This window comes from Macrobrachium nipponense, chromosome 2, assembly GCF_015104395.2.
Source record: "Macrobrachium nipponense isolate FS-2020 chromosome 2, ASM1510439v2, whole genome shotgun sequence".
In the NCBI taxonomy this organism is placed as follows: Eukaryota; Metazoa; Arthropoda; class Malacostraca; order Decapoda; family Palaemonidae; genus Macrobrachium; species Macrobrachium nipponense.
The window spans coordinates 78632015-78647988 of NC_087201.1; the positions used below are offsets into that span (position 1 = coordinate 78632015).

The window sequence follows — 15974 nt, forward strand, 5'->3', positions numbered from 1 at the left end:
ATCTGATGTATCGGAATAGAAGTCTAGGTTGAGGTTCACAGGAAGACAAGACTTCCTTCCCTGAAATCTTTCTTTGCACAACACTTTGATCTCTGACATGACTGGAGACCCCTGCCCTGAAATATGAACCAAAGGAATTTTCTGTTGCTGGATGCACGGGAACGTGAAAGTAAGCATCCCTCATGTCCAGGGTGATGACCATTGAGTCGTCCTGCTGGGTAGAAGACATGATTGAACAGTTCATCTCCATATGAAATTTTGTCTTCAGAACAAACACTTTCAGGGCACTGACATCCAGAACAGGTCTTCAGCCCCAGATGACTTGGGGACTACGCAGAGGCAGTTGTAGAACCCTTCCGAGTTGTGATCCTTGACTTCTTCTAATGATCCTTTGGAGGGACTTGACCTCCTGAGAAAGGGCCAAAAACTTCTCGGACCCTTCCAAGTATGCCTTCAACACGATTGGAGACTTGGTCAAGGGAAGCTTCTCCTTGAAAAGAATGGGGGGATGAAGACTGGCGCGAAGTCTTGGCTGAGACCTTTGCCTTCCTCCAAGAAAGGGCTGAGAAAGCAGATGAGAAATAGACTTAGTTAGAGGGGGTTTCTCTTGGTCATTTAGTAGACTGTACCAGATCATCATTCATGGACTACTTCTGCAAGTCTCACAATACGTCTCTTGACAGTGACTTGGGAAAGAGATGCAACCTGTCGAGTGGTGAGAAAAGGAGAGCTGATTTCTGGGTTATGGTGACTCCCTTTAGTGACAAAAGAGGACCAAAACTCCCTTTTTCTTTAAAATCCCCATTCAAAAGAGGGAGGTTAGCTCTGAAGCATCCCTTACTGCTTTATCAGCGCACGATAACACACCCAACCAGTCCGGGGCAAAGTCCTCTGCAAGCACAGGGCAATCCTTGACATTCCTCGCTAATGCCCTGACAATCCAATCAAGGAAGCTAAACACCTCTAGTACCTTGAAAATGTTCCTGATGAGGTGATCTAATTTGGGCAAGGAAAACAAACTTTGCTGCAGAAAATGCAGCCTATCAAAACGCATCAACCAACCCAGAAAAGTCCCCTTGGGAGGAGGTAGAGACTCCCAGGGAGGGGGCTTCTCCAGTGTAGTAATAGTGATATCTCCTCTGAACCAGCTTGCAAGGAGGAAACGCAAAGGTAGCTCTACCTTGCTCCTTCTTCGAGGCCAGCCAATCATCTACATCTCAAAGAAGTTCCTTGCAGAGGAAAGCACCAACTTGGTGAGATTAATGTTGTCTGAACGGTAGTTTCCTCGTGGGAAAGGTCGAAGCTGGTGAATCTGGAGTAAAAGATCGTAAAAGTCTGGAAAATTGACGAGAAAAAATCTCAATAAGCCAGAGCAAGCCAAAGAGTGGTTAGAATCTCGTTCAACATCCTCCTCATCCGACGAAACAAGAGACAAAGACGTCTCTTTGGTCTTGGGAACTGCTGGGGTTTTCTTAAAAAAACCCATAAGCTCCTCCAACTTTCGCTTAATTGGAGCCAAAGCGAGGTCTTCCTGCGTCAAAGAGTGTAGTTGCTGAAGAGGAGATGGCACCGAGCACACAAGAGTTGGTGCCGGAAGCTGGTACAAGTGCTTGGAAGCAGGAGCATGGCACATGGAGGCAGGTGTCAAGCACTCAGGAGCAATCGAGCGCTTCAAAGAAGGCAACAAGCATCTGAGCAGTTCTTTGGACACTCCGGCACCAAAATGGGATGCTTGAGATATGAGAAAGACTTTGGCTGTCCCAAACTGGAGAGGAGGCAGGAGGTGGATTATTAAAGCTGCAGGAAGGCTGAGGGGTATAACTGGCCTCTCTGTACCTCTTGATGGGAAGAGGGGAGCCGTCTGAATTGGCGGTGTGCCTCTTGAGTGGACGCAATGAAGCTGAATAGCCCCTGGTGCTCCCTGTCAGGACTGGAACTTCCTGAATCCAATGAAAGTCGATGTGCACTCACAGAAACACCTTTCCAACTGAGCTTTTTTGCAGCTTGGGAATGTGCAACAGGCCTTAAGAGGTGGCGACTACCCGTGGGCAAACACCACCGGCCTCCCTTGGACCTCTGGTATCTTACTCCTCAGCTGTGAGGGGTGGGAGGCGGGAGGCAGGGAGCTTTGTCTAGGAGCACCAGTGGGACGGGCAGGCACCTCCTCAACATGCACAACACTAATCACTTTGCACACCACTAGCACTTTGCACATTAGACGACACTTCTCCATTAAGGCCTCAAGGGAAGTCCCAACTCCATGACTGTATTAGCCAAAAAAACCAAACTTCTAGTCAATTCAAGGTTGGCAATGTCATTGAGATTTGAAGCAAGGGCACCTGGCACAAGAGCTTGTGGTAAGGAAGTAGGAGGGCTAAGGATAGGAGACATAGCACGAATTGGAGAAGGAATAGCTCTATCTTCTACATTGCAGGGCAAAGGAAAAGCCTCTAAGCTAGCTCTACTCTAGGCTCTAATGGCCACCTTCCTCTTTCTATCCTTGTCAAGTTTGTTCAAATGGGACCAATAGCTTCCACTTTTTATCATCCCAATCCTCACGTTCTATGCAAGTGTTATCCTTATTGCAATCCTGCCCCCTACACTTAACACAATGTGAGAATAATATGAAGACTATTAATTTAGTCTTACACCCTTCAATACAAAAATCACTGACAGTCGGGAGCTGGCAGAAAATGAATTGAAGCTTTCTGCTAAGTTGTTCCTCTTGGTCCCTGAAAGTAAGCAGGGCTTTTCAACTGCACAAAAACAATAGAAGTGCTACAGAGAATTTTGAATTTTTAGGCTGCTGTGGTAGGAAGCTTATACCTATGTAATTACTTGGTAAGTCATATAAAATGACAAATTTTCTAAGAATTTGTATTTTTCATAGCTACAAACCTGAGGTCTTGATAATAGGATAATTTAGAACCTAGCTGGATCCGGTTAAAAAGCAGATGAAAGCAAGGAATCTTGTGATATCTGGCAATGCATGTGTAGATCGGGTGAAGAGTGGTCAAGAACCACTCATATACGCCACTACATCAGTCTTTCCCAACTCAGGATGTCTAAACAGACAGAGGGGATGCTAGAGGCGGGCAATATAATGTTATAACCTCAGGTTTGTAGCTATGAAAAATACAAATTGTCTCAGAAATTTGTCATTTGTTCATACGCGAACAAACCTTCGGTCTTAACAATAGGATAGACTCATACTTGGAGGGAGGTATAAGACATCCTGAACCGGCTGGGGGCCTACCCACCAGTCCAGCTTCCAGAAGAAGTGACTTCTGGAGAGGGACTGAAGCACATTGAGAAGCTAGATAAATTGACATCTAGCCACTCAGACCCTGAGTGACGTACAATGATATATGGGAGAATCATTGTATAGGGAACCAAAGAGAAACTTTGACTGTCCAATAGCAAACCAATACATCAGGGTTTGTACTACTCCCAACTCCTCCTTGCCAAGGAGTGGAGCATATGCTACCGAATAGAGGGTTTGATATTTGTATATTAAGCGACCACACTATCAGTATGACTACCTCCCTCACCTGTATCAGACCAGTCCAGCGAATGATGTGTCTATTCCTTAACCTGCCCAAAGGAAGAAGGAAGGGTACATGAGAAAGAAGGAGACCAGCCAACTCACTCATTCTCTCATCCACACAATCATCTTAGGTAAGATACAAAAGTGCTCTGTTAAGGGCAACTATGAGTTACACAACCTGTTGGGCAGCCACCACAGGACCCAGGGAAAACGTGTCTGTAGATCTGTGGGCAACATCCTTAAGATAGAAAGAGGTGAACGTGGGCTGGTTACAGAAAGAGGTGAACGTGGACTGGTGTAACCAAGTACCAGAGCTCAGCACTCTATGTACAGCCAAGTTCTTTTTGAAAGCCAGAGAGGGACCAATATCCTTAACGTCATGCACTCTAGCCTACACAGACTTGGTGGTGAATCATCAAGAGTCATTTATGGCTGTCTGATGGCTTCCCGTATCCAAAAAGAGATAGTATTCTTAGGCACCTCTTTCTTTGTAAGGCCTGTGCCAACAAAAAGTCTGCAGCAGCCTGATCTAAGGTACTGAGTCCTATTAAGATAGCAACGCAGGGCCCGGACAGGGCACAACAAAAGCTCTTGAGCATCACCACCCACAAAGTCATTCAGTGATGGAATGGAAAGTGAAGTGAACCTGTCATCGTGCACAGAGGGATTTTTTGGTCTTCACCAAGAATTCCGGGACAAATTCAAAGGACACCAACCCCCAACCCCTGGTGTGCTTCACATCATAGCTTAGACTGTGGAGCTCTCCTACCCTCTTGGAAGATGCCAAGGTCCAGCAAGAAGGAAAACTGTCTTGAGCATCAAGTTCCTGTCAGATGAGCGACGCAAGGGCTCATATGGACTCTTAGCGAAGCTCTTGAGAACCAAGGAAACATCCCACGATGGAGGCTTGAGCTCCCTAGGAGAACTCGAACTGCTCAAACCCCTTAACTAGCAAGGAAAGATCCTAGGAAGAGATGTCAATACCTCTAAGGCATAACACCAAACTCAGGGCCGCCCTGTAGCCCTCTAATGGCAGAAACGGACAAACATTTCTCGTCTCTGAGAAGGTTAAAAAGTCTGCTATTTGCTGAATAGAGGTTTGTGTAGTGGAGAACACCCATTTACCTTGGTAAACCGTGGAGGTCGACTTTCTGAGACTGCTGGACATATGCCCTGCTGTTCTCTGAGAAAAGCCTCTCACTCAGAGGAGATACTTGATAGCCTCCAACCGTGAAGAGACAGGGATTCTATTTACTGGTGGAACCTTTCCACATGCAGCTGACACAGATGTCACCAAGGGGGGATTTCCCTCGGAACCTCTGACAACAATGACAGCAGATCTGGGAACCATTCCACCTGAGGCCACAGAGGAGCTACCAAAGTCAATCCTGAGACTCTGTGAACTCATTAGCCTGTTCAGAACATGACGGATTAAACAAAACGAAGGGAAGGCATATACCTTCAGGTTGTCCCAGCGGTGTTGGAATGTGTCCTCTGCTAATGATAAAGGATCTGGGACCCCTGAACAGAATATCTCCAGCTTCCTGTTGAAGTAGTCGAAAAAGGGGTCCAGCATGGGTCTCTCCAAACCTGGAAGAGCTTGTCTGCTACCATTTGATGAAGGGACCACTCTGTCCCTAGGATGATCCCGATCAATGACTAGTTTGTAGGCGACCGCATTCTGTTTGCCTGTGGGATATTACCTGGCTGAGAGCTCTACCAAATTGCTGACCGCCCACTGGTGAACCTCAACGGTCAAAGCATGAAGTTGACGAGAAACCAGGCCTCCCTGCTTGTTCACATAGGCTACTACTGTGGTGTTGTCTGACATGAGAACGACAGAATGACCTTCTACCTTCTCCCGAAAATCCTCCAGACCCAGGAAGGCTGCCTTCAACTCCAAGACGTTGATATGTTGCTGTTTGTCCTCCAAACTCCAAACGCCTGAAGTGATGAGGCCGCCGAAATGAGTCCCCCAACCTGCAAGGGAGGCGTCTGAGAACAGAAGGAAGTCCGGTGGAAGAGAACACAGAGGGACACCCTTCGAAAGATTCCAGTCGTCCAACTACCAACGAAGGTCTTCTCTCAATTCCAGAGACAGAGGAACCTTTAACAGGAGTGAGTCCCCCGCTGGAGACCAGAATTCTCCCAGAGACCGAAGATGAAGACACCCATGAGGGACCAGCTTCTCCAGGGAAGATAACACTCCCAGAAGAACCTGCCACTGATGAGCTGACTGATGTGGTTCCGACAGGAAGTCAAGCTCCACCACTTGCAACTTCTCCAATCTCTGATCCAACAGGAAAACTTTTGCCATGCCTAAGTAAAGAATCTTTGACTGTGGTTACGAAGTTGACTTTTCCTGCTTGACTACGATGCCCAGTTCCAGACAGAACCGAAGTAGACGATCCCTGTCTTGCAACAGCTTTTCCCTGGAAACTGCCAAAACCAACCAATCGTCGAGGTACCTCAGCAAACACATCCCCTGAGCATGGGCCCAACTTGACACGAGAGAGAAGACCCTTGTGAACACTTGAGGGGCTGTTGTCAGCTCGAAGCATAGGACTTTGAACTCGAAGACCTTGTCCCCAAGAGAGAAGGGAAGGAACTTCCTGGAAGTCTGATGAATAGGGATTTGGAAGTATGCATCCCTTAAGTCTATCAACAGCATGAAGTCGCCTTCCCTCACACCTGCCAACACCGAATGCGGGGTCTCCATCTTGAACCGTGTCTTTCTGATGAAGTGATTCAAGGTGGATAAATCGATCATAGGTCTCCATCCTCCTGACGCCTTGGGCACCAAGAAGATGTGACTGTAAAACCCCGGAGATGGACACACCACTTCCTCTATCGCATCCTTGTCCAGCATCTTCTGCACTTCCTCCCGAAGAGCAAAGAACTTCAGAGAATCAGGAGGATATGCCTTCCTGAGCTGCAGCTTGTCCGACAGAGGAGGAGAGAAGTCAAATAGCAGTAGGTACCCCACCTGAAGGACATCTACCACCCACTTCTCTGCCCCATAACTCTCCCACTTGGCCGAATGGCCTGTCAGGCAACCCCCACCCGTGACGCAGGAGAGAAAGAGGCGCCTAACCTACCGACGGCCCCCTTTACCTCTGCTCGTTGGGCCCCTTCTTGGCTTAAAGGAACGAGAGCGAAAGAGACGTTGGTCCTCTGACCTAGGCTGAGTCGAACGGGAAGGCCCTGCCGAAATCGAACTCCTTGGCGGCCTACAAGGCGACAATCTTCTTGACTGCTGCTGGACAGGGGGAGGAGGAGGAACCTGATGTCTCTGAGGACGAGACTCCAACTCAGACATGGCCTGGTGCACCAGTCTATCTTTGGCGTCAGCCCAGCGCTGGTCTATCGTATTTTCGAGCTCGGTCCAAGGAAACAAAAATTAGAACTCCAACAGATCTCCGTTTCTCAATGCCAGCAAGGACTTTGTGTCAACTGATCTCTCCATCCTAGATAAAGCTGCGTCCCTTCTAATCAGAACAAGGTTAGCCCATAAATTAATACTGAGGTGAGCCATATATGAAAATGCCTTGCCTCCGTACCGCAACAGATTGGCAAGCGAGGATGCACTCACCAACCCGTCTGGGGACCTGTCAGAAGCTATCTTGGTAAGGACCACAGACCAGAAGTCCAGCCAAGAAACCGTCTGCAACATGGAGGCTGATGCAGATTCCAACGCTGAGGCATCTTGTGGAGACAAGGACGGAGCCACCGACCTCACCTGCTCCAACGTCAATCCCGGCTTCAAGCGAATGACGTCTGGGATTAAGATGGCACGACATAAAAAATGTAGAGATCGTAGCACAGTACTTCCTATGTCTCGTGTGAGGCAGGGGTAGTAGCTTGGCAGAGCCCCTAGACCAAAGCGAACTGTCCCGGTCCGAAACAGAGGCGTTAACCTCATGCAAGACTGATTAGATGTGCCCAGACAAGGGAAGCTGAAGAGATGATTTGGGATCCTGCATAGCTCCCACCAAGGCTTCCAAGCAAGAAGGAGTGTAAGACGACCGAGCCTGAGTCCTACTTTACAAATTGTTGAACCCACGAATGAGATCGACAACTTCCAAAAAGGAAGACAAAAACTCTTGTGTGTCTCCCTCCTCCTGCTCCGGCAACAGAGATCGACGACGACAAGAATGTGTAGGCTCCTGTAAGGCACCTTCCTCATTAAAATTAACGGAAGGATCAGCAGCCAAACAGCCCGAAACACCAACTAACCTTTCTGGGCTGGGTCCACGCGCCGGCTCCTGAGACGAACCTACTACAACACTAGGAACATCATTACGCACTCTTCCAACATGTCCATGAATGGTCACGGGCGTGGCAGACGCATGAACATGGGTTGGAGAGGAATCCCAAACACTCGAGATCCAAGGAGAATCCCCCCAAACACTCCTGCTGCACCAACTCTGTGCTCACCATCTTCGACCTCTTGACAAGCGCCTTGAGATCCTTATGGCGACGAATAGACCTTGGGGAAGTAGGAGGACTTGCATCATGTGCACTGACAGGGGAGGTTGCAACATGCTTGCGATGTGCACGGACGGGGGAGGTTGCAACATGCTCGTGATTCGATGCAGAGGACGAAGCAGCCACTGCAGATTACACAAGGGAAGACACACTAACACTCTCCGAAACACCAACACTCTCAAGAACACGTCTGCGTTGTTCCTCCCTCATAGGTGAAGAAAGAGCAAAGTCCTTAGCCCTCCAACGCTTGATACGCCGATGTGGCGTAGAGGGGTAAGAGGGAGAGGAAGACAGCGATATCTTTGCAGGAGGTGGGGACAATGCAACACGTTTCCTTCCAGCCCTCCCAGCCGACAAGGCAGCCAACTTATCATCCAAAACAGAGTCTAACCTCTTAAGCACCGCCTGGCATATAACCTCAGATTGATCTGCAAGAGAAGGTTCTGATGACATGGAAGGGAGATGTAGCGAACTGGGTGGCAGAGATGACGTTACGGCTGAGACAGGCAGTGCAGAAGAGACGACTGGGAGTGACATCATCGATGGAAGTGACGTCACAAGTGGTGATGATGTCATGGCTACCCATCAGTCTGAAGTGGAAGCAGACGCCACTGGCGGAGCAATACACAACGACTGATCCTGTGACGTCATCAACGGGGCTGACACCACGGCTTCCCTCCGACTCAAAGAAGCGGCAACAGTCACTGGCGGAGCAATACAAGATGGCTGACCTCGACAAATCAGTGGAAGAAAAGGAAGGAGATACAGGCACAACGCTACTATGGGGGGTGAATACTGCAGGAGACAAAGCATTGGGAAGAGGCAAAAAACCTTCCCATGAAGGAAGAGTCGAAACCCTCCGATGCTCTCTCTTGCTATAAAACAACTTCCACTGCTCTTTAGGCCATGCCCGGCATTCTGTGCGAGGATTCGTTATAATACAAAAATTAGAATGGCATCTGCTACAAGAACAGGGAAAACCTGGAATTCTAGGGCACACATGTTGACGAGGTTGAGAAGGAGCAGAGGAAACCATAATATCAGCCGCACACACACACTAAACACAAGCGAAATGGGCAATGAACCAGGTAAAGGCCTAGAGAGGTTAACCACGACTCTCGCCCAGGCAGTTAAATAAAAGACTGACGCGGTGGCATAAGTGAGTGGTCCTTGACCACTCTTCACCCAATCTACACATGCGTTGCAAGATATCACAAGATTCCTTGCTTTCTTCTGCTTTTTAACCAGATCCAGCTAGGCGCTAAATTGTCTTATTGTTAAGACCGAAGGTTTGTTTGCATATGAACAAAAGCTATAACAAAATTGATGGAATAGGAAGGAAGATCTTGGTGTTAGTAACTATTTATGAAGTTTGTTTAAAAAACTTTACATGTACACAGTAGTCATTTCAAAGTGATATACAAATGTACTGGTAGTAAGATGGAGGAGTTATTAGCAAAAGGGTGCATAAACCTTTGAAGAGCTGATAGAGTACAGTAATAACTCATTTCTGTGAGTACCTGCTGTTTCCAAAAAAAGGAATATGATGGCAAAGCAGCTCGGAATTAGAATTAAGGAAAACTGTGGCACTATTGAATATGATGGCAAGTATTCAACACCATCATCTGGCCATATGAGACTACAGACACGCTACAGGACTTTCTTGATATCTAGACGTTTGATAAAGATAAAGGACCCCAAGTCTTTTTCTGATGTTTGAATTGGGACAATCTGGGAAAATTTGCTAAGCTGCAACAATCAAAACAGGTCTTTCTTACAACTTCTTACCAACATAAAAATTACATATTGAATAATGGATCGTGGCTGCTGTTTGTTGATGTGGGTCTTGGATACTGTATACATCATCAACCCTGGGGAACTAGCTTGTCAGAGCAAAGATAACAATCTACCAGAGGTTAGTCCTAAACAGAAATTCATTTATTATTTTTCAGGGGAAGGGTGAACCAATGATGACACAATCAATATTCACCCCAAAGCACTAGGTCCACTAGAAAAGAATGGAATAATTTAGCCAACATTTTTCCTAAATGTTACGAAGTCTTAAGGGGTTGCACAAGGAGGAATTCCACAGCAGGTGGCCATGAAGGGTGGCCTTGTCCACTGCCATAATGAACCAATTTCAATTTACCTGTAAGACTAAATTTTGTTATAGAGAACCCTACATGTAATCAGTACTATGACTTGAGCACTGACCTAAATTGTTCCTCAAAATATGTGCATGTATAAACAAGTGTTCTGAAGGTCATAGGAAGGTGATCTATGGCAATGTGTTGTTCGATACAAACACAGGATAATTACAGTACGTAGTTGGCAAGTGGTCTACCTCATACACCTCCTTCCCTTCATGATCATATTCTTTATGTACTGAATGCTGTTTTGACAGACACTTATCTCCAGCAACAGTTTTGTAATGCCTCTCAACATTTCTCATACAATATGTACATATACTGGAATTGCCACATTAAGTATTTTACAAGATCATCTTAGTCAGGTAAGTATACACAGGAAAAGATCACATGTGAAAGAAACATCAGAAGGCTGCCAATGGCACACCTATCCCTACTGGCCTGAATCTGCTGAAAGCAGAGTTAACGGAGTATGTATTTGGCAGTGCTAACACCTTTTCATGAAGAAAATTATTTACCTTTACTATCTGTTAACAGCAATAAACAGTTACGGTCAGTTTTATAAGTCTTTTAGTTTAATGTTCCATATTTAGAAACTAACTATTTCAGCAAAATGTTTTGACAGGTCTAAATAATTTAATAAGCCATGTTTTAAATATAAGCCTTGCAAATGCTTAAGGTTCTGCTGCATAGCAGTGTGTGAGATGCATACAAAAAAAATTTTCTCCATTTCATTCAAATATTAACAATCACAATTGTGCACAGAGACAAATACAGTACAAATTCAAGAAGGTATGGTCTGCACAGAATATTCTACTATCCTGCCCAACTGTAGCTAAATACTTCACAAGCACATGAAAATGGATATAAAGCATTGCAAAACACTATAGTAATGTGAATTAAACACTGTACAAATCATTTTAGTTAAAAGCTGATGGAGGACGTGACAATGTAAAGAAATCCAGGTAAAACCACACTTACCTTTCCTTTACCTGGCTTCGCCTCCAATGAAGATATGGCAGTAACCAACATATGGTCCCTGATGAATATAAAACCATTTTAAAAAGTACAGTACAGGAAAATTTAAAATCTATGTACTAACTGCTACGTATTGAAAATGCACAGCAAACTCATGTTACAATGTGCCTTTGATATTTGATTAGTACTTGAAAGTAGACTTTCAGACACCCTAAACTACAAAAGTAACTTTTGCTTTATTTAAAAGAGCACTGCAAAATATACTGGAAGCTTTTTTACTGACTGGAAGAATACTGATTTAGGATTATTAAAAAATTTAAGCAAATGGCAGAGATTTACTGTGTTGTTGGAGGATGAACCTAATTAATTGTGTTAGCTTTGCATACTTATTAAAAGGTATGGCAACAAACAAGATTTGTTTAGTTTCCAAATCATGGTCTTTGATATAAAAGCTTGAATTTTATAATATGCAGAAGACATTGTATTTTCCAGGCATGAAAATTCTGATGTTCTCGATTGCAAAATTTCTAGCCCTACCCATTTTCCTTCAAGGGCATGAAGAATTTTTCCATTCCCTTCAAACTAATGTATAGGCTATCCTTTTGCCTAAAATATGTAAATTCACATGTCATACAAACGAAACAATTGGCTATTCATCAAAGTTTCTCAGCTTTCAGAACAAATATGTATTTAAAATTTATTTCCAATCAAGTTTAAGACCTACTACCTGTTCAGACAGTGCTTAGCAATTTCTTAGAATTACATCTACACTGTTAACCTTATCATAATGGACTTGTATTACACTATGTTAACCCATCATCATCCTACCTATTCTTATGTTGGATTTCTACTTTATGAGGTCAGACATGGAATATGATCTCTTCATTCTCCTGTATTGTGCACTTTCTACTTCAACTCCTAACAGGTCAGGTTCTCATCTTTCCTCTTTTCCCTTGATTTCCAGACCTACCCTAGCAGTCTCCTCTATGCTACTTCCAATTTTACTACTATTCTGAATAACTGCTAGTCATCCCTTCTCATCACAAACACAAACCATTTCAATCTTCAAGATCTTACTTATGTAAGCCACTGCACACCACACCTTTCCTCCACTTCTTCATTTGTCATAATCTTCCACTGTACTGTGACAATGAATGTTGACATTCTTTTGCTCACCCTTTCAAAATCTTCTCTTAGTTTGTCATGTTTTTGACACATAAAGTGACAATTTGGACATTTTTTTATTCCCATTCACTTTCTTCACTATGGGTAAAGTTATTCCCTGCATAATTTGACATTTTTCATATTTTCTAATATAAAACAATTTACAATAAAAAATAATTAACCATGTTTAGCCATCTGAAAATATGAGGTTTCAAGGGGATAATAAAAGCCTAATTTTTAATAATGGACAGATTCGGGGAAAACTTATAAAACACTTAGAGTAAGCATAAAACTATCAGATGCTGCTGTTTGTCCAGTCTGGTATGGTATTTTACATAGCCTAGCCTGGTTTTTTAAGTAGTTAATTCAAATTCATAATAATTAATTAATATCTAAGGCTAAGCACCTAAAAAATACTATACTGCCATCTTCTGCGCTTAATCAACCAGAAGGCAATATGATACTCTTACAACTAACTTATTTCCCTCATAAAATAAAGGTTCAGCAAACAATCTTCAGGAAGACAGAATACTCGATAAAATTATAACATCAGATATTTAGTCATATTGCAGAGCATCAACAAGGGCTGTATACATTTTCATATACTGTATTATCAGCTGTAAATACACATTTACTGGTATATATGAGCCTGACCATCCTCAAATTATGAGCTAGAAAATTAGGAGGCATCATAAAAATTGCTTGATTAAACAATATCAAAGATCACTGCCCAATGCTGTGGCATCAAGAACTCATTAATAAAATCGAAATATATTAACTAAAGTAATATGTACATACTGCATTTTCAAATTCTGCGCAGAAAACAAGTAGCAGTCAAACACTTGATTCAATGAAGGTTTTAAATTCTATAGAATTAAAAGAAACAAATTAACAAGACAAAAAGTAATATACTTGTATACTAACTGAAAGCATGGATTTATGTACATAAAAAAAATCATTCATATTCAGTTTTTTTTCTGTGGTGATATATTAACATAATACCTAAACCTAAGACCGTTAAAATGTCATCCCCCACACCAAATGTGTTGTAGCTAATTACCTGTTAATCTTATCAAGAATACTTTTCCTATAACAAAAATTATTAAAATTACCTTAGAAATAGCAATATGTAATGATATTAAACCAAATAAAACAACTAGTGCTGAAGCAGTGTGTTATTGCAGCTTTATAAAGTGTAATATTTTGTGATTAACGTTTAATACAATGTTTTATTGCAACCATGAATCATTGCCACACTAAAACTTATTACTTTGGTCCTCAAAAGAGATGGCTTTGAATTACCCATGATAATATCAGAGGCTCTCTTTATGGGAGAAGTATTTAGACTTAGTTTGTATCAATGAGTAGAAATTGGGTGGGTTAGCAACATAGTGCTTTTAAAACACTCAAGTTGAATTTTGCAAGGTCAAAAGTTGCATTCAAAACCTGAGGATTGTCAACCAAATGGCATTTATTTTTTAAATACAGTCTGACAGTTGACTTGAGAACAGTGCACAAGCATTTCTCGAGCTAGTCAGCAATGAAAGGGTGTGGCAAATTACACTGCTGCTATGCTTGCTCAGCTAATTACTTTGTAGCAAAGCTGTGTGCGCATTCTCTCCATTTTATCCTCATACCTAGTATTATCACTATCAACTTGGAGTTTATTAATTCCTGTCACTACACAAATCTCATCTGGCACAGTGTTCTCTTTCCTGTTCGTCATAACATCTAGCACAGAGTTCTCTTTCCTGTTCATCATAACATCTGAGTTCTGTTTCCTAAAATTTTTATGCTCTAAGCATCATTAAACCTCTCAGCACTCACTGAATTCAAATACATTAATGCTTCCACAGTCTTTCTGATGCCATATCCTTATAACATAGTACATGCCCTTTTACGTCCTCTGAACCAGTATTGTTTACTGTGTGGCATTCCTTATGACCAAATTATCTTCACAGTAACTAGTTATCTTAACATGAAAACCAATAAGTTTCATATACAATAGTATTGCATTTCCACTGATATTCATCACAACCCTATTAAACATTTATTACTTTTCCCATACAACCTCCCAGTTAACCACACTTGCACTAATTAAGAAGAAGCCTTCACTGCACCTTTCAAACCTGATACCCAGTCCTCATTCTTCTGCGTAACTTGATGTAATTTGCAAGCCTAAGCTTTCCTTGCCTTATTCAGAATATATAGCATAGAATACAGAATTTATCCCCGAGGTCTAGGCTGGGATGTACAAGGTCATTCAGAGCTGGAATGGAAACTAACAATATAAAGGTTGAAAAGTTTAACGGGAGGAAAGTCTCACAGTTGCAATAGGAATCAATTGTTAGGAGAGGGTGGAAAATAAGATGGAAAAAAGAAAATATGAACACAGGTACAGTAAAAGGAATAAAGGGGTTACAGCTAGGGGCCAAGGGATGCTGCAAAGAACCTTTAGTAATGCCTATAGCGCACTGAAAGAGGTGCACTGACAGCACTACCCCACTAAGGGGTTACCATATTTCAATCACGTTAATATACTTTTTACCAATAGTTCAGTATTTACTACTGTTTCATGTAAAATGTTCATTTTCAGGGGAATCTTTAATAGGTCTCTGACTTGTTGGCCTAATAATTGTTTGAGATACACATTCTCAGGTTACATGAACAGTAATTTTCACAGATAATTTTTTGTTGAATATGTAGTACATACATAATTGCTTGTAATTTAGATTACTGAAATACGAACTTGAATCTGGGCATGAATTCCAATTACACAATTTTACATTTGTAAGTTTTGCTAATTTACGAGTGTAGGGCGAATATAGAAAATGCGTTGTTTATAACGATGCGAGTTCTCTCCACTTTCCTCTGTCATGTGCTTTTTATTCCTAAACTCTAATCATATCTAGGTCTTCTTCTATTCTTTTTTCCAACTTTTGGGCTCCACTTCTCTCTGCAATCACATTCATATCAGCTGTTCCATTCACACTGCCACTACGTATTCTTTTTCTTCTTGACCTTTCAACTCCTACTACAAAGTCCAGTGTCCCCCCAATGTAAGTGAATTTTTTACTTGTAAGACCTGTCCATCCATCTCAAACTGTTCTCTAGGTCCCTCCCTCCAACATTTGGACCTATGATGCATTTTGGGCAATGAAAATCTCTTACCCTAGCATACATTTGATTATTTTTTGCATCACTTGTGACAGTTACACTGTGCTCAGAGTTCAGCCCTACATCTTTCCCACAACTGCCATGTAGACACTTAAGGAACGGTGCTTTCAAGAGAGAGAAATTTAAAAAATTGGCTAAAATCTCACAGTACTCAGGATGACAAATACTGAGTTCTGCTTAAGGCTTAAATACATGTAGATAAGAGAATTAGAATATGGTTTATGAATAATTTACTTGAAGGTTTTCCCTTAGCCTATGAGTGATATCGTAGTTTTTATGCAGATTCTTGATCTGTTTTCCTTTTTAAGCGGCAATGTTACATGATCAAGTAAGGCAATGATTTGTAATGAGCATATATGTTCAATGTTTAGTGAAATTGCTACCAGGCAAAGCATGTGATCTTAAGATTCTCAAAACTAAGCAACATTTGAGTGCAACCAAGTGCATTGTGTAACCATTTTATGTCAGTTATG

At 42.7% G+C, this 15974-nt stretch overlaps 1 protein-coding gene across 1 annotated transcript in view; it reads right to left on the reverse strand.

Moving 5' to 3' along the window:
- LOC135221225 (myoferlin-like) overlaps nt 1-15974 on the reverse strand; it is a 248288-nt gene that overhangs the window by 91857 nt on the left and 140457 nt on the right. The window contains exon 34 of the mRNA XM_064259042.1: nt 11164-11221. Coding sequence (XP_064115112.1) covers nt 11164-11221 — 58 coding nt within the window. The remainder of the gene's footprint in view (nt 1-11163; nt 11222-15974) is intronic.